Source organism: Amblyraja radiata, chromosome 19 (genome assembly GCF_010909765.2).
Source record: "Amblyraja radiata isolate CabotCenter1 chromosome 19, sAmbRad1.1.pri, whole genome shotgun sequence".
NCBI classification, from domain to species: domain Eukaryota; kingdom Metazoa; phylum Chordata; class Chondrichthyes; order Rajiformes; family Rajidae; genus Amblyraja; species Amblyraja radiata.
Genome location: NC_045974.1, coordinates 31,212,761 through 31,239,467, shown reverse-complemented (window position 1 = coordinate 31,239,467; position 26,707 = coordinate 31,212,761). Strand labels below are relative to the sequence as shown.

At 41.8% G+C, this 26,707-nt stretch overlaps 2 protein-coding genes across 2 annotated transcripts in view; both read right to left on the bottom strand.

Moving 5' to 3' along the window:
• The window catches only part of tph2 (tryptophan hydroxylase 2), a 42,806-nt gene extending 38,290 nt beyond the window's left edge, over positions 1-4,516 (bottom strand). Inside the window, exon 1 of the mRNA XM_033038183.1 lies at positions 4,347-4,516. Within this exon, the coding sequence (XP_032894074.1) occupies positions 4,347-4,418 (72 nt within the window). The 5' untranslated portion in view covers positions 4,419-4,516. The remainder of the gene's footprint in view (positions 1-4,346) is intronic.
• A 20,247-nt stretch (positions 4,517-24,763) lies between these two features.
• tbc1d15 (TBC1 domain family member 15) overlaps positions 24,764-26,707 on the bottom strand; it is a 54,840-nt gene continuing 52,896 nt past the window's right edge. Inside the window, exon 17 of the mRNA XM_033038182.1 lies at positions 24,764-26,372. Within this exon, the coding sequence (XP_032894073.1) occupies positions 26,154-26,372 (219 nt within the window). The 3' untranslated portion in view covers positions 24,764-26,153. The remainder of the gene's footprint in view (positions 26,373-26,707) is intronic.

Sequence of the window (26,707 nt, the reverse complement as noted above, 5' to 3'; positions counted from 1 at the left end):
TATGGAAAGGATAGAACAGAAAAGCTTTCTCCATAGACTTTAGACATACAGCATGGAAACAGGTCCTTCGGCCACTGAGTCCATGCCGAACAGCGATCACCCACTACACTAACATTATCCTACACGGTAGGAACAATTTACAATTTTACCAAATCCAATTAACCTACCAACCGGTATATCTTTGGAATGTGGGAGGAAACCAGAGCACCCAAAGAAAACCCACGCGGTCACAGGGAGAATGTACAAACTCCATGCAGACAGCACCCGTAGTCAGGATTGAACCCAGGTCTCTGGTGCTGTAAGGCAACAACTGTACTGCTCGCCACTGTGCCACCTCTGCATCAGTGGTAGATAAAAGTAGAGGACACAGATTTGGGGCAAAGGGTGAGATTTGGATGGGAGCTTCTATAACCAGAGAGTCGTATGTTCCTGGAATGCACTGGCTGAGAAAATGGTTGAAACCAGGTCGCTGAAGTGTCTAGACCAGCTCTTGAATCAACGAGGCATAGAAGGCTGAGGATAAACTGCTGGGAGGTGGGATTAACAAAAATAATATTAATCCCACACCGATATCAAAAATGTGAGATTTCACAAGGAGCCAGTTGACAACCTGAGATTTTAATATTTCTGACTGCAACTGCCTTGCTTCAAAATTTGTAATTTAAATGATGAGGTCAGCAATTATTGTCGCTCCCTTGTTACCCTTATGGTGGTGGTGATGGTGAGCAGCCTTCCTGATCTGCAGTGTTGCTTCTGGTGAGAGTACTCCCACAGCACTGCTGGCTGGAGCGTTCCTGGGTTAATGACCCAGCGACAATGATAGAACAGTGATGTGTTCCACTGTGTGCAAGGAATGTGATAGAGAGGAACTTGCAGGGAATGGCTGTTCTTTACAAATGTGTCCCTTGTCCTGCCAGGTGGCTACAAGTTTGAGACGTGTAGCTTTGCCAAGTAACATTGCAATGCATTTTGCAGAAGTTGTGTAGATGTGTTCCCAGGGTCCTTCAATCTTGGTTTATAACTTTATTTTTGGCTGGGATCCTTAGGAGGACTAATGAACACTTCCAATTTTCAGCTTCCCCATCTGTTTGGCTACAAACTAACATCTGCAACTGTTAAACACTTTCACAAAGTTTAGATGCGTTTGCCAAAACATGGCCTACATTAGGCTGAAGGCTCTCTGACAGCAACAAGCCAAAATACAGCATGGTCATAAATCACTTAAAGTGCCATACAGACAGTAACTAACCAAAGCTCTGTCACAGCCTGCATATCAGTCGTCTTGTATTCTGTTGTTGAATTCCTAAAAGTTGTATTTCTTCTTTCCACAGAAAATCTTAAAACTTTTGCTACTACCATCTCTTAACTCTGAAGATGAGACCTGATCTGAAACGTCACCTATCCATTTCTCCAGAGTGCAGCCTGACCTACTGAGTTACTCCCGCACTTTGTGAATATCTTTCGTATAAACCAGCATCTGCAGTTCCTTTTCATTATATTATACCTCATAACTCCATCCTTAGTTTAATTAATGTAGTTAGATAACGTTAGTTTAGTTTAATTTAGTTTAGTAATAGTTTAGTTTATTGTCACGTGTACCGAGGTACAGTGAACTTTTTTTCATATTATCCAGTCAGCGGAAAGACTATACTTGTTAACAATCAATTTGCCCACAAATTACAGATACAGGATAAAGGGAATAACATTTAGTGCAAGATAAAGTCCAGTAAAGAAAGTCCGAGGGTCTCCAATGAGGTAGATGATAGGTCAGGATCGCTCTCTAGTTGACAATAGGGTAGTTCAGCTGCCTGGTAACAGCTGGGAAGATACTGGCCCTAAATCTGGATGTGTGCGTTTCACACTTCTGTACCTCTTGTCTGATGGGAAATGGGAGTAAGACAGATTAAATGTACCACAAAAACCTTTGACTTTTTCCTTCACTACAAATATCAATAAGCAGAGATGAATTACTATGTTCTTTCTGCAGCTGTTCAGTACCTCCATGTGGAGCATTAATCTCAAAGACATAAATGCTTGACCAAGTTCCCCTGGCATCTCCATAAATCACACCCGATTCTATACCCTGCTGGGCTACCGATGTAATGGTTGCAGGGTTCTCAACAAACTCAAAGCTGTACGTTAATGTTAGGACACAGAGCAAGACACTTATTAATAACTGAGATGCAGAATTCTGTCTCTGACTATCGACTGAAATATATTTCCAATTATTAGAAACTTTTTGAAATGCACTAATGTCTAAATTTCAGTTCATTTCAGTCCAGTTTAGTTTATTATCATGTGTACCGAGGTACAGTGAAAGGCTTGTGTTGCGTGCTAACCAGTCAGCGGAAAGACAATACATGATCACAATCGATCCATTTACAGTGTAAAGATACATGATAAAGGAATAACATTTAAAGCAAGGTAAAGCCAGCAAAGTCCAATCAAGGATAGTCTGAGGTTCACCAATGAGGTAGATAGTAGTTCAGCACTGCTCTCTGGTTGTGGTGGGATGATTCAGTTGCCTGATAACAGCTGGGAAGAATCTGACCCCAAATCTTGTGGTGTGCGTTTTCACACTTCTATACCTTTTGCCGGATGGGAGATGGGAGAAGCGAGAGTGGCCACTGTCCTTGATTATGCTGCTGGCCTCGCCGAGGCAGTGTGAACCAAATAATAATTGATATGCACTTATTTATAACCTTTCATGTGTGCCCGCCACATATTACCGGATGCAAGCTGAGGTCAAGTGTTCCTGAAGTTACACAACATACCTGTTCCTTAGCAAAATTTAAAAAATAATTCTGGATAATTTTCTGCAATTATAATTCACTGAACATTCAGGCAAAGCAACAATAATCTCAACCATAGTTGATGAATTACATACAATCTTGTTTCTAATAGATTATGACTTAACTAATTTTCACCTTTCTCTCTGTAAATATTATTCAGAACAGTGCCAATAGCTTATGCCAAACCTCAGATTAAACATTAAATAACATAAATCTATCAGGTACGATTTTTGCTTGTTTGGTAACTCGTTCATTCCATCACAGATAAAAAGAATATTATAAAAATGTTATCAGCTGTAACGTGTGTAATGCAATGTTAACTCCACTTTAATTATTAGAAGTGTTCCATTTCTTTCTCCGTTGATATCTGTGGATGTCTATTTCACATCCCCCTGCCGATCTCAATGTCACCCTATCACTGGTAAACCTGCTCTAAATCAAAGACTAGCAATTTCAATACTGGTGCCTGATTTGCTTTAGGATTAGTCACTGGTTTATTTGAGAAAAAGTACTGCGACACATCTTATTTTGCCGGAATCTTGAGCAAAAAACAAAGTGCTGGAGGAGCTCAGAGGGGGGTCAGAAAATGGACAGATGACATTTCGGGTTGGGTTGGGACCCTTCTTCGGTCTGAAGATTCGTCCTGACCCAAAATGCCGTCAGTCCATTTTCCCCACAAATGCTGCCTAATCCACTGCGAAAAAACACTGTTCAGTGAGCATTGGTGTGGTCCTAGCTACATTAATTTTTCTAAATTGGTCAAGCAAAAACTTACTTACTTTTACTCAAACATTTAATATGATTTTGCAACAAAGGACAAGTTTAACAATTCAACTCTGAATCAATTAACTGACAGCAACCGAGGTGAACCAGTTGTTTGTGCTTTGATTTCAATGCATGAAATACCATGCCCACCATAGCCAATTCTTACAGGTGTCAGTAGTGTCCTTCAAATAATTTGATATAAACAGATGAGAGATGATCAATTGAATTTGGCAATATCGACACTCATGACACTCTCTCCCAGAATAACTTAAAAGTGAAAACAATTTATATGTGTAGGAAGGAACTGCAGACCCTGGTTTACACCAAAGATAGACACAAAATGCTGGAGTAACTCAACGGAACAGGCAGCATCTCTGGATAGAAGGAATGTGTGACATTTCAGGTCAAGACCCTTCTTCAGACGAGTCTGTCTACTGTCTGAAGAAGGGTCTCGACCCGAAACGTCACCCATTCCTTCTATAAAGTGAGGCTGCCAGTTCCGCTGAGTTACTCCAGCATTTTGTATCTAAAACAATTTAGATGTTCCGAATGGATCTCTCTGCTGCTATGTCATGAACCGCATTTTAAGAAATGGAAAATAAAAATAGAATCAGGGCCAAAATTCAACAAAAAAATATTTCAGTCACCACAATAATATTAATTGATCACTCTTCTCCAAGTTTACTTTTGGTTTATGATTGCACAAGCCACCTACAATTAAATATCTAGAATTTAATGCATTAATTGACATGGAGTGGGATAAATCCCCAGCTGGCCAAGTATTCTCACCTGATTGCCTTCCAATAAGGCTGAGTCCAGCGACATTCCCCTCTTTGCCCAGTATTTGTTTCCGATCATCATCTTGGCAACGTGTTTGGGAAAACAGGATCACTAGTGTGGAAAACAAAAAGGGAGAGCGTGGTTCGGTGGGATCCGACTGGGCAATTCCTCTCTCTTTCAGTTCTGGGACCTTAAATAGGCTTCAGCGCTGATGGGGTGATAAGGGATGTGCTGTTCTGCGCGAAGCATCACGGAAACACAATCACGGCACAGCCACCCTCGCCTCCAGTCAATTGCGCAGAAAGGGTGCATTAATGAAGCAAATATGAAGGTCGCTTTAACCCTGTATGGTGCACTCTGGAGATCAGATTGCAATGAAACCTTTAAAGACTTCAGGTCAAATTCAGTGACCCACCTCTCAACACAGGCCTGGGAAGCAGATTTTATTTGGGCTGTTTGGTGCTGGAAGAAAAATAATGTATTGAGACTGGTGCTGGAAGATACTTTCTCAAACATGGGCTGTTGTGTAAGCGCCAAAACTTTACACGTGCATCGGGTCCCGGGCACAGTTGTTTGCCTTGAGATGTTATTTCCACTTTGCAAGCTGAACTAATGCAAGATTTTCGACTGGTTTTACGTCACACTGCAGAATACTATTTGATATTTGGAGGGTTTTTTCCCCCCTTGCAAACTGTGTAGTACAAAGAGGCATACTTTCTAAAAACGTCAACTATATTTTTTTATAAAAGCAGAACAATGTTTTTTTGTGCCAAGATTAATGACACTTTTTTTTTTTGCCCAGAGAATAAATGGAAGCAAAGTAGCAATGATTTAGAGATAGAATTATATGTCTACTTCTTAGCTGATACCAGACTCCGCGCCGTGGGATGACTTCGGCCACGTTATCTTTCACTTCTGTCCACTCATTGATCCTGCCCCCATTAATCGGTCGCCAAGTCCCTCCGTTTGATCATCAATTGTTGTTTGAATGAAATAGCGCTCTGAAGATTTAAAGTAAAAGGTAAAACCTATCAAAGACTTATACGGTGCCACCTCTGACAGCGAGCTCACGGTAATTCTATCTTACTATTTTCTTCATTGCTCTTTTAGTTCGTGATCAGTATTGTTCGGTTATTGTATCGCTCTCCGGTTTCATTGTGTTCGGCTTATCTAACCCATCTCTATAGTTTTCGCTCGTTCTGCATCTTTTCTCTAGACTTTGACTGCAAGGGCGTCTTTCTTTCCCTTTATAAACTAAATTACCACGATGGAGATAATTTTAAACCTAATTTGTTTGCATTGACAAAACATACTGAAATTCATTCGATCTTTCGACTCAATAGTTTCAGTACCAATTGTTTGTAAGATAATGAACACACGTCGATGCAATTTGGAGAGTTCTGCAAGTTTTATACAACTACAAATATTCTCGCACATTCTCCCTTTGACTTTGTGCCAGATAACCAGTTTAACAGAAAAAGACACAAAGTGCTGGGGTAACGGGTCAGGCAACACCTCTGAAGCGGGTCAGGCAGCACCTCTGAAGCGGGTCAGGCAACACCTCTGAAGAACATGGAAATGATTCAGTCTGAAGAAGGGTCCCGACCCGAAACATCACCTATCCATGTGCTCCAGAGATGCTACATGACCCGCTGAGTTACTCCAGCACTTTGTGTCTTGTTTTGTAAACACATATCTGCAGTTCCTTGTCCAACCAGTTTAATGGGATTTGTGTCAGCCACGGTAAGCAGTTTAGATGATTTGGGGAGACGGGAAATTCAGAAAAGGAGGATGTGAGTTATTAATCACAGCACTAATGAGTTCAAACCCCAAGAGAAAAAAAGATGACTTCAAATGGTAATGGAGATGGGAGTTTGTTCGGCGCCATTGTTGATGTATCTTAAATTCAGGCCAAACTGCATAATCAGGAGTTTCAAAAATTAACTTCCTTCAATCCGGAATTATTGGATAACCGGCAATATAGATGTTATTTATTTCTTTGATCTTAAAACCATTGACATGTGGCTTGAATGAATCTGAAAGATAAATCAATTGGCTGCCATGCACTTTGAAATATATAGGAGTGATGTTTGTTTCAAATAATAATCCTTTAAAATTAAGGAGCAATAGTCGAGAACGTTTCAAACATGGACGATAAAAGTAAATAAATCTAACTGGATATATGAAATTCGAACTGAATTACACTCATGTCTCGAACCGAAACGTCACCTATTCCTTCTCCAGAGATGCCGTCTGACCCGCTGAGTTACTCCAGCTTTGTGTGTCTACCTTCGGTTTAAACCAGCATCCACAGTTCCTCCCTACGCTAATGTAGTTGGAATGAGGGAAACATCAGTTTACCATAGTTACGTAGGTCCCTGTGTACGGGACAAATAATGGGGCAGCTGCTGGAAGTTTGAAAACAAGGGCTCATCTGGACAGTAGGGAGGATTGTCACTGTACTTTTGACTTTTCTTGGTTTAAATCTAACAGCAGAGAGATTGGGTGGGGTGTGCCTCAGGATCGGAGAAATGTCTGGTTTGAATGTTACGCTTGGTTGACATTGTTGGGCGAATGACCCGACAGCTATAAGGGGATTGACTCGCACAGAAGGCTGCAGAGAAAAAAAACTTAAAGATGTGGTATTGTATCCAAGAATACAATGATGTTTGTTGTACTGTTCCTTTCTCCTCAGTCAATTGAAAATGAAAAAAAATGACAACAGTGGCGTTGCTCGCTCAGTGTCAACACTACATCCACTGGTAGCTCTCTCACTCTTCAGAAATTACCTTGTGGGTTTAGTGTCTTAAAGGACAAAGTATGTATGCTGTTGGTACTAAGTAACAATTTGTCTTTGCCAATGGTTTTGGAGGGACATGATGGCATCGGTGTTGGTACATTTATAATGTTGTAGTGTTTCTGGCTGGCCTGAGCCTCTGAAATCCACAGATGAGTCAAGAATGGATGTGAGAAATGGCAGCAAGCCTGATTTAGAAAGGGTATAGGGAAAGTATCGAGTCCAGGTTCATGCACTGTGAGCTCCCAATGTTATGTTGAAAGTGAATGGAAAAGGAATGAATAGGGCTGGGACATTATAGACCAGATTCAGGAATTTTGTGGACCATATCTTGGACATTTCTAGATTATATTAGAAAATTCACACATCCTTAATCCATTTCAGATATAAATGGATATTTAGTGAATACTATATGTTCTTAAGAAAACAAAAACTAATTGTTAATGTCCAATCTTTTTTTGGTAATTATCATTCTGCTGTTTAGGGAGTTTGCTGTGCACACATTGGCTGTAATATTTTATGAGCTCCAGGAGAGTGTAATTTCTACTGCTTCATTAACTATAATGTGTTTTGATGTTTTCTCAGGTGTTACATATATTCATATTTTTTATTCTTAACCATGTGGATATTATTAGGGATGTTTAATTACATTGTGTAAGTCAAACTGCAATTCTGTTGCATGGACAGAGACAACGTGCTGGGGAAACTCAGCAGGTCAGGCAGTATCTCCGGAGAAAAAAGAAAGGTTTTAGGTCGGGACCGTTCAGAGTGAAAGTAAGGGTCCCAATCTGAAACGTCACCTATCGTTTTTCTGCTGAGATGCTGCCTAACCCGCTGTTACTCCAGCACTTTGTGTCTATCTTTGGTATAAACCAGCATCTACAGTCCTTTGTTTCTACATACTGTTGCATTGAACTGTCTGTTTTTTGTCCTGGAACACAAATAACATAACCATTGATCTTACTTATTATATGCTTCATTATATGACTCTATTTTAATGTCATGCTACTTTTAAAAGGCCAAAGATATACATCATTAATTAGGGATGGGGACATTCCTGGTTTTAGGAAGACTGAAGAGGGATCAATGTAGGGTTCGGCAGCATTTAATTTGGTAAAAAGGAGAGGTCATTACTCCTGGAATGCAGCGCTGAGAAGAGGTGTGTGTAGTTGTGACTGAAAAAACATTGGATATTCTGTCATCCAGAAGTACAGCAGAGGTATAGAACACCAAAGAGTCCAGCACAAGGACAGGCCCTTCGGCCCACCATGTTGGTGCCGAGCATGATGCCAAGACCATGATTTATCTACCTGCATATAATTCATATCCCTCCATTCCCTGCATATCTATATTCCTATCCACAAGTATTTTAAATGCCACTAGCGTATCTTTTCAACCACCAACCCTGGCAACACATTCCAGGCACATATCACCTTGTGCAATAAACACTTGCCCCGCACACCTCCGTTAATCTTTGCCCCCTCACCCTCTATGCCCTCTGACAATTGGTTTTACTTGTTCTGATTATAAAGAAAGTACATCAACGCCTCTACTTCCTGAGAAGATTACAGAGATTTGGTATGTCAGGGAGGATTCACATAAACTTCTACAAGTGTACAGCAGAGAGCATATTGACCGGTTGCATCACGGCCTGGTTCACCAACTTGAATGCCCAGGAGCGAAGAAGACTGCAAAAAGTTGTAACCACTGCCCAGGCCATCACCGGTTCTGACCTCCCCACCATCGAAGGGATTTACCGGAGTCACTGCCTCAAAAAGGCAGCCAGCATCATCAAAGACCAACACCACCCTGGCCACAAACTCGTTTCACCCCAGCCATCGGGAAGAAGGTACAGGAGCCTGAAAACTGTAATGGCCAGGTTCAGGAACAGCTTATTCCCTGCAGCCATTAGGCTATTAAACACTACAACCTCAAATAAGGTCTGAACAACATGACTATTATTGTTATTATCGTTTGTTTTTTGTGTGTACGTACGTGTGTGAGTGTGTGTTTATATATGTATTTATGATCTATATATATATATACGTGTGTGTATATATACACACACACTGAACTTATTTTTCTCTCGTTTTTTATATTGTTTACAGTGTACTATGTTTACATATTCTGTTGTGCTGCAGTAAGTAAGAATTTCATTGTTCTATCTGGGACATATGACAATAAAACATTCTTGACTCTTGACAGAAGACCCTCTGAGTATTTGGTGCAAATTATTATGTTAGGTTATTTGGGGCTGAAAAACATTCACATACAAGTTCATTTGCTGGATGTTTTAGCAGCACCTCCTGTTCCAAAATTATGGGAAAGTATATAATCAGTCTAAGTGTTACACGTAGAAATAGTTTTATTGCTATATATATTAGATTGATAATATCTTATCACCTGGATTTATTTGAATTGTAATATTTTGCAGAGGAAATTATAGGACATGGATCATCAGTCTCTGTATCAGTCCTGGATTAAAGTGAAAGAATGACGCATTTCACTGATAACTAACGGACATGATGTAAATATTAATGTTGAAGGAAAATTCTAGGTGTCGGTTTTGTACCAGAGAAAAATACATAGATGTTGTGCAAGCAACTACATAATTCTCCTAATCACCAGACCACTGTCCAATCTGACCCTTAATAAGCAAACATGTAGTGCAGAAGCATGGCGACCATGTTCTGGATTAATAATAAAAGGTCTCTTGTAATTATCCAAAGTTCAAATCCTGTTATAACTGGGAAATTACATTCAATTAGTTTTATGTACCTGTATTTAAAAAAAAAGGTTGGTGTCAATAACGGTATTGATTAAACTACTAGAGTGTTATGAAAAGGGAAATCTGACCACCTTACCTAGACTGGCCTTTATATCCCCAACTCTTGATCTGAGAGAACTTAATTCATCAAGTCTGAAAAAGGGTCCCAACCCAAAACGCCATCCATGTCTTTTCTCCAGCGATGCTGCCTGACACATTGAGTTATTCCAGCACTTGTGTCTATCTTTGATTCATCAAGACCTGAATGAAAATAGCCTTTGTTATAGGGAGCTTCTGGGCCTTATGGCTCAATGGTGGACTAGCTGAAGGAGGTTGAACTTGGGTTTCTGTGGACACAACCAGAGAGCTGTGCTGAACTACTATCTACCTCTTGATGGTCCTCGAACTATCCTTGATCAGGCTTTGCTGGCTTTACCCTGTTATTTAAATGTTATTCCCTTATCATGAATCTATACCCTGTAAAAATAGATCGATTGTAACCATGTATTGTCTTTCTAAACCAACATGTAGAGGAACCAATGAGAGAGCAGGCTATTCTAGACTGGGTATTGAATAATGAGGAAGGGTTAGTTAGCAGTTTTGTTGTGCGTGGCCCCTTGGGCAAGAGTGACCATAATATGGTTGAGTTCTTCATTAGGATGGAGAGTGACATAGTTAATTCAGAAACAAGGGTTCTGAACTTAAAGAAAGGTAACTTTGAGGGTATGAGACATGAATTGGCCAAGATAGACTGGCAATTGATTCTTAAAGGGTTGACGGTGGATATGAAATGGGAGGCATTTAAAGACCGCATGGATGAACTACAACAATTGTTCATCCCAGTTTGGCAAAAGAATAAATCATGGAAGGTAGTACATCGGTGCATAACAAGGGAAATCAGGGATAGTATCAAAACAAAAGATGAAGCATACAAATTAGCCAGAAAAAGCAGCCTACCTGAGGACTGGGAGAAATTCAGAGTCCAGCAGAGGAGGACAAAGGGCTTAATTAGGAAAGGGAAAATAGATTATGAAAGAAAACTGTCAGGGAACATAAAAACTGACTGCAAAAGTTTTTATAGATATGTGAAGAGAAAAAGATTAGTTAAAACAAATGTAGGTCCATTGCAGTCAGAAACAGATGGATTGATCATGGGGAACAAGGACATGGCAGACCAATTGAATAACTACTTTGGTTCTGTCTTCACTAAGGAAGACATAAATAATCTACCGGAAATAGCAGGGGACCGCGGGTCAAATGAGATGGAGGAACTGAGTGAAATCCTGGTTAGTCGGGAAGTGGTGTTAGGTAAATTGAATGGATTAAAGGCCGATAAATCCTCAGGGCCAGATAGGCTGCATCCCAGAGTGCTTATGGAAGTAGCCCTAGAAATAGCGGATGCATTAGTGATCATTTTTCAAAACTCTTTAGATTCTGGAGTAGTTCTTGAGGATTGGAGGGTAGCTAATGTAACCCCACTTTTTAAAAAGGGAGGGAGGGAGAGAGAAAACAGGGAATTACAGACCAGTTAGTCAAACATCGGTAGTGGGGAAAATGCTAGAGTCAGTTATTAAAGATGGGATAGCAGCCCATTTGGAAAGTGGTGAAATCATTGGACAAAGTCAGCATGGATTTATGAACGGTAAATCATGTCTGACGAATCTTATAGAATTTTTTGAGGATGTAACTAGTAGAGTGGATAAGGGAGAACCAGTGAATGTGTTATATCTGGACTTTCAGAAGGCTTTCGACAAGGTCCCACATAAGAGATTAGTATGCAAACTTAAAGCACACGGTATTTGGGGTTTAGTATTGATGTGGATTGAGAACTGGCTGGCAGACAGGAAACAAAGAGTAGGAGTAAACGGGTCCTTTTCAGAATGGCAGGCAGTGACTAGTGGGGTACCGCAAGGCTCAGTGCTGGGACCCCAGCTATTTACAATATATATTAATGATTTGGATGAGGGAATTGAATGCAACAACTCCAAGTTTGCGGATGACACGAAGCTGGGGGGCAGTGTTAGCTGTGAGGAGGATGCTAGGAGGCTGCAAGGTGACATGGATAAGTTGGGTGAGTGGGCAAATGCTTGGCAGATGCAGTATAATGTGGGTAAATGTGAGGTTATCCACTTTGGTGGCAAGAACAGGAAATTAGACTATTATCGAATGGTGGCCGATTAGGAAAAGGGGAGATGCAACGAGACCTGGGTGTCATGGTACACCAGTCATTGAAAGTAGGCATGCAGGTGCAGCAGGCAGTGAAGAAAGCGAATGGTATGTTAGCATTCATAGCAAAAGGATTTGAGTATAAAAGCAGGAAGGTTCTACTGCAGTTGTACAGGGTCTTGGTGAGACCACACCTGAAGTATTGCGTACAGTTTTGATCTCCTAATCTGAGGAAAGACATTATTGCCATAGAGGGAGTACAGAGAAGGTTCACCAGACTGATTCCTGGGATGGCAGGACTTCCATATGAAGAAAGACAGGATAGACTCGGCTTGTACTCACTAGAATTTAGAAGATTGAGGGGGGATCTTATAGAAACTTACAAAATTCTTAAGGGGTTGGACAGGTTAGATGCAGGAAGATTGTTCCCGATGTTGGGGAAGTCCAGAACACGGGGTCACAGTTTAAGGATAAGGGTGGAGTCTTTTAGGACTGAGATGAGAAAAAACATTTTCACACAGAGTGGTGAATCTGTGGAATTCTCTGCCACAGAAAGTAGTTGAAGCCAGTTCATTGGCTATATTTAAGAGGGAGTTAGATGTGGCCCTTGTGGCTAAAGGGATCAGGGGGTATGGAGAGAAGGTAGGTACGGGATACTGAGTTGGATGATCAGCCATGATCATATTGAATGGCGGTGCAGGCTCGAAGGGCCGAATGGCCTACTCCTGCACCTATTTTCTATGTTTCTGCTGACTGGCTAGCACGCAACAAAAGCTTTTTACTTTATCTCGGTGCAGGTGACAATAAACGAAAGTGAAACTGCCTGCACCAGAGTTATGTATATGTCATGATTCTAATATTTTCTTTTATATATTCAACTATTTTATTTTGTGTCTGTTACAACTCTAGACAGTGGAGGGTATGTGTGGAGCCATTATACCATGGTCTCTGAGATAACTAAATGGATCAAGCAGTTGCAATCATGAGGACAAATTGCCACCTTCCGGACTCAATATCAAATTAAACAATTTAATTAGCTTGCTTTCTCTGTTTCTATCAAAGCTGGCTAATTCTGCTGTAGATTTTCTAGCTGTAGTAGCAACTAAGCTTGACTCTCTCCTTCAACAGTGTCTAATGTGAAGGACATTTCCTGCGGCTCTGACCTGTATTTCGCAGCTTTCTACAGGTTTCCTTGTTTTAACTCTCTCTAACTGTCCTCATTAATTAATCACAATTATAACAGAAGATGCTTGACTCAGCAGATCAGACAACATCTGTGGAAAGAGAAACTCCTCATGTCAGAACTGTATCTTTGGTTTATACCAAAGATAGACATACAGTGCTGGAGTAACTCAGCGGGACAGGCAGCATATCTGGAGAAAAGGGATAGGTGCCGTTTTGGATTGGAACCCTTCTGACCTGAAGAAGGGTCCCAATCTGAAACATCACCCATCCTTTTTCTCCAGAGATACTGCTAGACCCACTGAGTTACTCCAGCACTTTGTGTCAGAACTGCTTTGATGAAGGGTCCCAACCAGAAATGTTATTTGTTTCTCTTTCCATAGATGCTGTCGGACCTGCTGAGGTTTTCTGTAATTTAAAAAAAAAATCTGATTTCCAGCATCTGCAGATTTTGATGCTCATTAATCTATCAACCAGGTAGCTTCATCAACAACCTATCACAATATAAATCCTCACTCCACCCTTTCGGAAACATTCTCTCAGTTTTATCCATCCCTCTCTCATCATCTTTTCAACTTGCTAGCAATTTTTCCCAGTTTTGATGATGGGGGTCTTTAATCTGAAACAGTAAAAACACTATTTCTCTTTTCAGAAATGCTGCCTGACCTGAGTTGTTCTGGCATTTTTGTATTTATTTTAGCTAAAAATCATGAGGTGTCATGGATCCAAGCAGTAGAAATGCATTCCCCATAACCCATAAACACCTAACATATACCTCATTTTATCATCAAGCTTGAGGACTGATCTTGAGGATTTAGAAAGGCTTATCAGAAGCAGCACATGTCCAGCATGTGTTCCCAGCCTGCTGAAGCTACAGTGCAAGACGAATTCACATCCAATGAATCAAATCAAAGCTCTGCTGTTGTGCTATATCCAGTGGTGAAATGGCAAAGGGCAATTAAACAATGCGGAGGATGGTTTGTGAATACACCTACTCTGCTAAAGCTGCTGTGTCGCAATTGCAGGTTCGATTCCGACCTTGGGTGCTGTCTACGTGGAGTTTGCATGTTCTCCCCATCATCACATGGTTTTCCTCGAGGTGCTCTGATTTCCTCCCACATACCAAAGATATGCGGGTTTGTGGGTCAACTTTCTGTAAATTGCCCCAAGTATGTAGGGAGTGGATGTGAAAATTGGATGACATGGGACTAGTGTACGCCGGCATGTACTCGGTGAGTCGAAGGGCATGTTTCCATCCTGTATCTCTAAACTGAACTAAACTAAGTGATGACAGAGCCCAGTAGGTGAATGCAAAAGACTAAAACATTTGCAACCATCTTCTGCCAGAGATGTTAAGATGAACCAGAGAGACAAGAGACTGCAGATGCTGGAATCTTGAGCTATACACAACGTACTGGAGTAAGGCAGCGTTAGGTAGCATCTGAAGGGTACCGACCCGGAATGTCATCTGGCCATTCGCTGCCTGACCTACTGAATGTACATTGTTTTTTTATGTTAAAGACGATCCTCGTCTTCCTCCAGGGATCTACACAGCAGAAGAAGCCTGCAGCCCTGCAGCAGTGGCAAAATCGCCCCGCTGGTCTCCCAAACATATGCTCGTGAACACGGGCTGTAGTCAGGCGTTCGTGACCCTGGGGCGGACCAGTATTCTTATACATGGCTGCACAGCCATATTGGTTCTTGAGAAAACGTGGTAAACTGTCACCCTCAATTGCAGTCCTTGTGGTAAAGCCATCTTGTGGTGACTTCTGGAACTTTGATCCAACAATTTCACCCACCTTTAAACTCAAGCGATTATTGTGCTGAAGGTGCTATTCTCAGCAGAGAATAGTTGAGACCATGAGTCACTTTTCACTCTAAATAAGATTAAAATGCAAAGTTTAGGAAATTTAGCAGCAATTCCAACAAAATCATAAAGCACAATCCAATCATAAATCATCACAAGTGTCGTTTCCTGATTTTTATGTTAACTTTGCCTTAATATTTTTTGTTTGTTCATTCCTATGTAAGTAACTTTCCTGGGTGACATCAGGTTGTCGCTTATTTACAAGCCTAGACTGAGTGAAGAACGTTTGTTCCATACAACAATCTGTAAAGGATATATTTGGAATATTTGTACTCTTCTTTGGCAAGATCTGGCTCTGTGCCATTTTAAACACACGCTCTTCCACGAAAATGATGTTCCTGGGCAGTTATCAGAGCAGCCTTCACCGCGTTCAGCAGGCTGCTGTATCGTATTGCTGTATCAAATTGAATGGAGCTGTCAACTTAGTTTTGTGATAGTGTCCACCTCTAGAGGGAGCTATTGAATTAGTTCCAGATATTCACAAAACGCTAGAGTAACTCGCCAGCATCCAGCATCTTGTGTCTATCTTCAGTGTAAACCAGCATCTGCACTTCCTTCCTATGGTCCTACCCGAACTAGTTCTAAGCAATTTTTGAAAATCTTGCCACCTGCAAGGTTGGCACCAGCAGCATGAAATTGCAGCAAATCCTAGCTGAGCAACATTAAGACAGTTAGCCAAAATATATGCAATCGTGCTTTCTTTGGGAAATCTAGTTCAGAGGTTCAAAGCAAACATCCCCCTTCAATGAAATGCTTTACATTTTGAGATTGGGGGGAAAAAAACCCTCAAATGAGTGTAAAGGAAATTCCTTCACAGATAAAAAAATCCAGGTGATCTACAGAACACGCTTAATCGCATGAGGGAAGGCACTGCAAATTTTCTCGATTTCCCCAAAAAGCACATCACATAATTATCCAAACTTAGCCCCGGAGGGAAATCTTTTTGTCAATGCTTTATGTCTGATTGTAACTTCTTGGAATTTCCTTGTTCATTTTGCTCATAGATATTTGGGATATTCAGCATTCTGGTAATGTCTATAATGATGAAAACATATTAGCCATTCTGGATCTTTTCTCAACTTACCTTCGACCAGTGACAAATTCTGCTGTTAATTTCCCCTAATATAAACTAAACTAAATAATTTAAAAGTTGCAATGCCCAGTCCAGATTTAGGCTTGAGGCTAACAATGGTCAACTTTGTAAATTGTTGATTAACTCTGATGCATTAGATAAAGTGCCAGGTGCAACTATCTTAAATGCAAACAATTAAAACAAATATTGAAAATCGTGTACTTTTAATGAATAAATAGGTATTCTATGTCATGGAAGTGAGAGATACCCATTTTGTATTTATAAATTAGGAAGCAAAATCAACTGCCAAATCAAATGTAAATTATCAAAGTATATATAATGAAAATCTGAATATGTTCAGCAAAATGAATATATAATTTTAATAGTTCATTTATTTTATTTTTATATGAAATCTCTATAACGTAAGAAACAATAATTTGCTGTAAGATCAATGTTATTTTATATACATACCTGTATAGTACAAATAATAATGAATGTTACCCGAACCAGTATCTTCCTGTGGGAAACGAGTCTGTAACAAGGTTCTTGCTCCACAATTTTTAATAAAAAATTAATTTCCTTGTGAATGACAGGGAATATATCAGTTACTGGAATGCTGCACAATAAATCTTCTCAAACAGATTAAAAAAATTGAAAAATGACCAAATTTCACAAACAGGTGTACAAAATAAATGTGAGGTATAAATAGAAAGATGTTACCATTTTGTGTTAATTTCCTGGGAAACAGGAAATTAAATCTATAGTAGTCATCGGTCTCCCTATAATTGCCTTTACAAACTAAACAGACATCCTAGTCATTTATAAATGCTTTCCTTAAAAGTGAGGCAAACCATTATATCAAAAATAGAATTCAAGCTTTGTGTATGTCCATAGCATCTGCTAACTCATTGGTATAACACTGCATGTGCAATTACAGGATTTCAGATTGCTGGACGGATCCAAAATGTTAAATGTGTAGGAACAGCAGATGTTGGTTTACACCAAAGATACACACAAAATGCTGGAGTAACACAACAGGTCAGACAGCATCTGAGAGTCAGGGGAGAGGGAAACTAGAGGTATGAAAAGGTACAGAAAAAAAAAATCAGAGCCGGAAGATTCCTTGGTCAATGGTACTGGCTCTAATTAGTTCTGTACCTTTTCATACCTCTAGATTCCTTCTCCCTTGACTCTCATTCTGAAGAAGTCTTAACCCGAAACACAACCTATTCCTTTTCTTCAGATTTGCTGTCTGGCCCGCAGTTACATTTGGATCGACATTTTGTGTCGATCCAAAATGTTAAATGATGTATTTCTGATCAAGTGATATACAGTGCCCTCCATAATGTTTGGGACAAAGATCCATCATTTATTTATTTACCTCTGTACTCCACAATTTGAGATTTGTAATAGAAAAAAATCACATGTGGTTAAAGTGCACATTGTCAGATTTTATTAAAGGCCATTTTTATACATTTTGGTTTCACCATGCAGAAATTACAGTTGTGTCTATACAGAGTCACTTCCCACTCCATTTCACGGCACCATAATGTTTTGGACACATGGCTTCATAGGCATTTATAATTGCTCAGGTGTGTCCTCCTTAATGCAGGTCTAAGAGACCTCTCAGCACCTAGTCTTTCCTCCAGTCTTTCCATCACCTTTGGAAACTTTTATTGCTGTTTATCAACATGAGGACCAAATGAAAGTCAAAGAAGCCTTGAGAAACACAAATAAAACTGTTAGAGACATCAGCCAAACCTTCGGCTTACTAAAATCAACTGTTTGGAACATCATGAAGAAAGAGAGCACTAATCGTAAAGGAACTGGCAGGCCTCCACAGCTGATGACAGAAGAATTCTCTCTATATAATAATGAAAAATCCCCAAACACCTGTCCGACAGATCAGAAACACTCTTCAGGAGTCAGGTGTGGATTTGTCAATGACCACTGTCCGCAGAAGACTTCATGAACAGAAATATTACAAGATGCAAACTACTGGTTAGCCACAAAAATAAGATGGCCAGGTTAGTTTGCCAAGAAGTACTTAAAAGAGCAACCACAGTTCTGGAAAAAGGTCTTGTGGACAGATGAGATGAAGATTAACAAATCAGAGTGATGGCAAGAGCAAAGTATAGAGGAGAGAAGGAACTGCTCAAGATCCAAAGCATACCACTTCATCTGTGAAACAGGGTGGTAGGGGTGTTATGGCCTGGACATGTACGGCTGCTGAAGGTACTGGCTTACTTATCTTCATTGATGATAGAACTGCTGATGGTAGTAGCATAAGGAATTCTGAAGTGTATAGACACATCCTATCTGCTCAAGTTCAAACAAATGCCTCAAATCTCATTGGCCGGTATTCATTCTACAGCAAGGCAATGATTATAAACATACTGTTGAAGCAAATAAGGAGATTTTCAAAGCTAAAAAATTGTAAATTCTTGGGTGGCCAAGTCAATCACCTGATCTGAACTCTATTGAGCATGCCTTTTATATGCTGTACTGAAAATTGAAGGGAACCAAGCATAAGCTAAAGATGGCTGCAATACAGGCCTGGCAGAGCATCACCATAGAAGACACCTAGCAATTGGTGATGTCCATGAATCACAGACTTCAAGCAGTCATTGCAATGCAAAGGATATGCAACAAAATACTAAACATGACTACTTTCATTTACATGACATTGCTGTGTCCCAAACATTATGGTGCCCTGAAATGGGGGGGACTATGTAGAAACACTGCTGCAATTTCTACATGGTGAAACCAAAATGTATAAAAATGGCCTTTATTAAAATCTGACAATTTAACCACATGTGATTTTTTTCTATTACAAATCTCAAATTGTGGAGTACAGAGGCAATTAAATAAATTATGGGTCTTTGTCCCAAACATTATGGCGGGCACTGTAAATTATAGCATAGAAAAGTAAATTATCCAAAGATTTGTGCACATTCTCTGAAAGAGCGACCCATTCAATGCAAATATTTTATTTACTATTGTGGTTTATACCCCACATCATTCAAAGAAATATACATTAGTACCAGTCGTCCATCTGTGATATTGTTTCAGGGTTTTATTCCTCGCCTCTTATTTTATTCTCTTGTAGTGCAGGGCCAACCTGCCCAACCTGCTCAACCTGCTGGATACAACTTCCTGTTTTGCATTTTGCCAATCCCACAGCGTTTTGTTCATGTTCTCACTAGTGGCGGCGCGGCTCTGGCTGCAGCGGCTCTCCGGCAGTCCTGTTTGTTTTGTGTTTTTTGTGTTGTTTATTTTCGTTTTGGTTAGTCTAGTTTTGGTTTTTAGTTTCTGTTTTGGGGGGGGGGGGGTTGAAACGGGGCTTGCTGTCTCTCCCTGCGGGGGAATGCGACTTTTTTGTCGTATTCCCCTTCTCTGCCTCCGTCTGCGCTGAGGCCTAATGGCGGAGCTGGCGACCTCGAGGCTCAGGAGGCAGAGCCCGCCAGGACTTGCACTGGGCTCGCTCCCGTGAGGACGGCCCGGCTCGGGGCTGGAACAGTGCTTTCGTGAGGGGCTGTGACGCTCCCGTGAGGACGGCCGGCCCGAGGAAGGAACGGTGCTCCCGTCGGAGTGGCCGAGCTCGGGGAGGTACGGCGCTCCTAGCCCGAGGGAGGAGCGGCGCCCATGTTGGGGCGGCCCAGCCCGAGGGAGAAGCGGTGCCCAGTCGGGGTGGCCCAGCCCGAGGGAGGAGCGGCGCCCAGTCGGGGCGGCCCAGCCCGAGGGAGGAGCGGCGCCCAGTCGGGGCGGCCTGGCGCGAGGCTGAGAATGTAACGGTACTCACGTGAGGGCGATCCGGCTCGGGGCCGGAACGGTGCTCCGGTGGCTGGGACGGTGTTCTGGCGGCGGTGGCCTGAGCCCGGGGTTCGGCCGCGGGCCAGCGGCTGCATCAGCAGGACTGGTGGGCGGCAGCTTCGACCACCCCGGGCCGCGGTGTTTGAGCCGTGGGACTGTTTGCTACATCGCCCGGTGGGGTATCGCCTCAGCGCAGAGGGAGAAGAGGAGGGAAGAGACTGGAGACCTAAGACTTTTGCCTCCATCACAGTGAGGAGATGTTGGGTGGACTCACTGTGGTGGATGTTAATATGTGTTTATTGTTGTTTTTTATTGTATTGTATTGTATGTATGACTGCTTCAATTTCGTTCAGACTTCGGTCTGAATGACAATAAAGGCTATCTAATCTAATCTAATCTATCTAATCACCCTTTAACTGCTCCCATTCACTCTTTAGACTTTAGAGATACAGAGTGGAAACAGACCCTTCGGTCCATCGAGTCTGCGTCCACCAGCGATCACTCCGTCATACACTAGCACTATCTTACACACTAGCGACAATTTACAATTTACTGAAGCCAATTGACCTACAAATCTGTACGCCTTTGGAATGTGGGAGAAAACAGCAAACTCATACGGTCACAGGGAGACCGTTCAAACTCCGTACAGACAGCACCCGTAGTCAGGATGGAACCCGGGTCCCTGGTACTGTGAGGCAGCAGCTCGAACACTGCACCACTGTGCAGCCCTTATTTGTTCTAATTCAACTCATTGATCAGATCGCCATGTTTCAAGCTGGCTGAGCATTTGCAGCATTTTGGTCGTATTTTCCACCTTTCCTACAGAGTGGTGACCAGAACTGTACACTTTACTCTAAGCACAGTCTAAGCAGTAAAGTTGCACCAATTACTTTTATATTCTGCACCTCAACATATGAATGCAAGCAGGTCATATGAACTTGAATCCAAACATTCTTCTGTTCCTCAACATTTAATGACATCCCACCAATTACTCTGTGTCCTACCACTAATTGAATTCCCCAAATTCATCACTTCATATTTGTCAGGATTAAATTCCATCTGACAATGCCCCACAACTGTCCATATGATTTATAATTTGCTCTTGCCTTATACAATCTTCTTTGCTCTCCACACCGCTTATGTAATCCGCAAACCTACATCTATATTACTAAAAGTCTGATCTTGACCACTTTTGGCCCACTGTGCTGCGATTTCCGAGAGAACGCCTCCACCTACGGCCGTCATTTTTGGCCACCTCGCTCAGAGCCCACGTCTGCCTTCCTGGACCGGAGGATTTTTCCCATCGATGAAAAATCAGAAAGATATTAATGATTTTTTTAAAATCACCATTCTCTCTGCTGGAGGGAGGAGGAGGGATCAGGAAGTGGTGTGCCTCACTCAGTCTCTGCAAGATGGAGGTCACATCTCTCTGAGCTCTGAATAACACTGAACACATGTCTACTCAACTGTGAGTTACCTTAATGTGGCTTGAAAATGAAAATATGGTTGGTTTGAAGTAAAAAGGCACTGCTTGCAAATGGTTGTTTGGGGGGTTTGGGTTGAAGTAAAAAGTTGAAGCCCTGAGAGGAAAAACCGCAACAACATAAAGAGAAAACAAAGGGGTGAGAAACGAAAACCCAACAAAAGAGATCAAAAGAGAATAAAACACCCCCCCCCCCTCCCCCACCTTCCCTCCCCTAAACCCCCCTCCCCTCCACACCCCCTACCCCCTTCCCTCCCTGCTCCCCACCTCTCCCCCTCCCCTCCCACACCCCCTCTCAGCACCCCCTCTCTCCCCCACTCAGCACCCCATCTATCCTTCCCCTCCTCTCTCCCCTCATCCCCCACCTTTCCCCCCTCACCCCACCCCTCCCTCTGCTCCTCCCCTCCACCCCCCTCCCTCTTGCCCCTCTCTCTCGGTCTCTGCCTCTCTATCTGTCTCTGCCCCTTCTCTCTCTGCCCTCACTCTCTGCCCCCCGCCCCCCCCTCTCTAGATGTGACTGCGTTGGGGGCAATGCGTCAGTAGATAGGGTGCTTATGGGGTAAAAGGAGCAAATTAATAATATTAATATATCAAGGGGAGTAATTAGCATGTGTGGGGGGGGGGGGGGGATAGTTAGTGTGTGTGACGCTGCATGCCACCCCTCCCCCCCCCCCCCACAACCGCACGTTGGGGGAACAGACCCAACGGGTCTGCAATTGGTCTAGTACTTCCTATATTCAGATCCAACTGAATCTGCAAACCTACTAATACCTCCCACATTCACAGCCTTATCTTGAAGATAAAAAGATTCAAAGCCTTAACTTGAAGACCATTCTGTAACTACATTGAAACATCCACCCCAAGTTTTATTAGCAAAAGCTAATAATCTCAGAAATATGACATCTATATTACTAAAAGTCTGATCTTGATCACTTCCTGTTCTGTATATTGATTGTAGAAAAAACACTGTCACTTATGGCTGCGATTTTTGGCCATCTTACTCAGTCCCCCTCCGCTGCGCAGGACAAAGGGATTTTTCCCATCGATGAAAAATAAAAGAGTTATTAGTGTTTAAAAAAATGTTGAGATTCTCTCTCCTGAAGGCCACGCCCCTTCCGGAGGGACTATAAAACCCGGAAGTGTTGAGTGCCTCAGTAAGTCTCTGCAAGATGAGGGAAGCGAGAGGGTCACGTCTCTCAGTCTAATCTGTGAATAACACTGAACACATGTCCACTAAACTGTGAGTGTGGTTTTACTGACCTTGAGTGCCCTTAATGTGGTTTGAAAATGAAAATATGGTTGGTTTGAAATCAAGCACAGCAAATGGTTGGTGGTGGTTGGTTTGGACTAAAGCACAGCAAATGGTTGGTTGAGACTAAAGCACACAAAATGGTTGGTGGTGGTTGGCTTGGACTAAAGCACAGCAACTGGTCGTTGGGGGTGTTGCAAGCCGGCAGCCCTGCCAGCAGCGTGCTAGTTCTTTCCGCTTTTTTTGTTTTTTTATTATGTCCTAATGTGTGTTTTTAACGTCTCTCTAGTGTGTCTTGTGTGGGGATGGTGTAGGGGGGTAAAGGGGAAACCGCTCCGGTCGCGTCCTCCACGGAGACAACTTTTTCCATGTCGCATCCCCCGTGGCCTAACAGCAAGGATTGGTGCGGCCTTTCCCGGAGACGCGCCCGGGGCTTCAGCTGCGGCCGCAGCGTGGACTCTTGTCGCAGAGTGAGTGAGCCCTCGCCGGGGGTCGCTGGAGAGGAGCGCTCTGTTTGCTGGCCCAAGGCAGCCTGAAGCTCCAGCTAGCGCAGTGTCTGCAGCCTGGGGTCCCTCGTTGGGGACCCGAGAGAAGAGCTCCGACCACCGGCCTACTTCTACCGCGGGTGCGGCGTGGACTTACCATCAGGAGCGGGTGTCCCTCGCCGGGGACCCGTGGAGAGGAGCTCCGACCGCCGGCCCAGTGGTCTGCGGTGCTTCTGGCTGCAGCGTAGCGGGGACGAGATCTTCCACCGCCGGCCTGTGGCCTACACTAACCTGAAGCCGCAGTCTCCGGTGGGGAGGCAATGATTCCGGACTTACCTGGACTTTACCTTGTCTACACATCTGGACTTCCGCAGAGGTGGCTGCGGAGGGTTGAGGTCCCGACCACGGGGGAAATGGAGAAGGACTGGCCAAATTTTGTGCCTTCCACCACAGTGATAAATGGTGTGGTGGATTTTTGGGTTACATTTATATTGTGTTTTTGTGTGTTCTTTTTTTCATTGTACCGCTGCTGGCAAATTCATTTCACTTGCACTTTATGTGCAAGTGACGATTAAAACTGATTGATTGATTGATTGGTTGGTGGCGGTTGGCTTGGACTAAAGCACAGCAAATGGTTGGTGGTGGTTGATTTGGACTAAAGCACAGCAAATAGCTGGTGGTGTCGGTTTGGACTAAAGCCCGATTAAAAATCTAAACTTGACAACGTCCTGTTTGCACTGTATATTGATATTAGATAAAACGCTACCACTTACGGCTGTGCTTTTTGGCCATCTTACTCAGTCCCCCTCCGCTCATCGGGTGCAGAGGATTCTTCCCATCAATGACAAATAAAAGTGTTATTAGTGTTTAAAAAATGTTGAGAATCTCTCTCCTGTCAATCATGCCATGAAGGCCACGCCCCTTCAGTGGGGGGGGGGGGGGGGAGGGATTATAAAACCCAGAAGTGTGGGTGTGGCTCAGTCTTTACAAGATGGGGCAGGGAGAGGTCACGACTCTGTCTGAGCTGTGAATCAACTGAACATACTGAATGTCTACCGAACTGTGAGTGTGTTGTTTATGTGTTTTGTGTGGTTGTATGGTGGTTTCGCCCTGCTTGAAATGGTATGAAACTGCATTTGAATGTGGTGGCCTTGCACCCTGCTTGAAATGGCATGAAACTGCACTTGCATTTGGTGGCCTTGCACCCTGCTTGAAGTGGCATGAAACTGCACTTGCATTTGGTGGCCTTGCATCCTGCTTGATGTGGTATGAAACTGCACTGTCAGCACATCAGGCTTGAGTGACTGAGCTGCAACCCCAAGAATCCATTTGGCCCACAATGTCCATACTGGCCCTCAGGAAACCAGTCCCTTCAGCCCACAACACCCATACTAGCACTCCAGAAAGGCCTCCCGTGTGACTGGGACCCAACGGGTCCCACTTAGTCTAGTTATATTTAAAAGTTTCATCTTCATTATTCAATCGAAGGACAACATTATAAACATTTCATTATAATTGTTTTCTTCCCATGTAAAAAAGACTATATTTAAAAGGCAAGAGATTTTTTTTCTGCAGTAACATGCAAACAGCACAAACAGAATTTTTTCCAACTCATTCGCTCAACAAATTGGTGTTGTGAAAACAAACTACTTATTATATAGAGGAAAGTTATATATTACATTTTATACATATTTTCAGAATACAAATTTTCAGGCTTTTTACAATGTTAGAAATTTTGCCACTGTACATTCTTAACACATTAAAAAGCATATGGTAATTCAAGTTATAGATTTATTCAATGTGCTTTATTGTACCATACATTAATGTATGGACCAGCAATGCTACAGCTTTAAAATTAAGCTTCTCAACAAATATTGTCAGCTGAAGAAAAGTATACAAATGTTTTGGGGGAACTTTTGAGTGGGGTTGTTAGTTTACTAAGGATGCTGTTAATTGTAATTTGAGCAAGCTTTTTTTGGCAGATGTGATCATCTCTACTACATGCAAAACCTTATTGGGATCCTGAAAGGTAATGCTGTCAATTAACTTCAGATCTTGCAAGTATATGTTAAAGTGGTAAATCAAATCATCCTCCGGCATTATTATTAACATTATAATATAAATGTTTGTTAATTGACACAGCATATAACACGGCAGTGACAAAAACAGTTAGGACATTCTTACACCACTGTAGATTAATTTAATCAGTCCAATTTTCAGTAATCTCAGATCATTTTCTATACTCTTGTGAGCAATCACATTAGAACAATTAGAATAGCTAATTCCAAATCCAGAGGGCAGCGCAAAACATCGCTTCATTACTTAAAATAATTAAATTGGTAGAGCTTTTGCAAAAAAAAATTAAATGATAGCTTATTATCACCTAACCAGTACATTTGCTTGCCAAAAAGTCTCACTTCCCACAAAAACTGGTCACATGAAAATGCAAGTTATCACATAGGATGCCCTGTTATGGGTGGAATTAATCATCTGTGGATTGGACGAGCCAATTAAGATTTAATTTAATCTTGTATATTTTTAATTCAATTAATTATGAATTTTAGTCTAATTATTTCTGAGAAAAAGAAAACCTTTAAAAAAATAAAACCATACACTAACTGGATAAACTTCCGTGAATTAACAAAATATTTTTTTATATCAATACAAAACAAATTCTTTGTTTTCCAGCATCCATGCAAGTGCTTGACATGGTCTGAAAAATGCATTACCCAATGAAGGCCATTATGGTTTAAGTAATTAGAAAAACGTATTTCCTCTACATTCATTTTAAACACTTGGAATTGCAATATGTCCTATCATTCTCTTACACCACATAACTAAACCCATTGATCAATCCAAATACTGACAAGGACTTCAGCAAAAAGTAAACAAATTGTGGCATCTCATGGATTTCAAAAAGTTGCAGCCATTAGTTTCACTCAACAACTGTCATTTTGAGCCCATTTTGAGCAGTGTCTCTATACCCCGTTAAATCTTCACTCGCCTCTGTAAGGGAGGTTGCTGTTGCATTTGAATGGTTTGTCTTCCAGGGAGTTTTGGTAACTCTTGTTTCTGACACACCAGTTTCCAGATCTGGGGTTACGATAGTACTATCCTTCAGCCCAAGAATCTCAGCGACAGCCTGCGGCAATTCCTGTAGTGATGAAAAGATGAATTTAAAAAAGTCATGAGTTTTAATTTGAAGTTATTTCAATTTTATATATATGCTCATAGTATTAATGATTCAAAAATTTAACATGACTTTGACGACAATGATAACCTACAGGAAATTGAAATATGGTAATCTAAGGTTGCTATGGTAAATCTTTTCTCAAGATATTTCGGCAGATTCTCTACACTAACTGATAAGGTCACATGACAACAGATAACCACGAGTTTGCAAATGTAATTGTTATTTGATTAAAATGGTTTCAATGAAAATTATCAGAAGATCATTAATAACTGCCAATGAGTTACTTTTATTTTCAA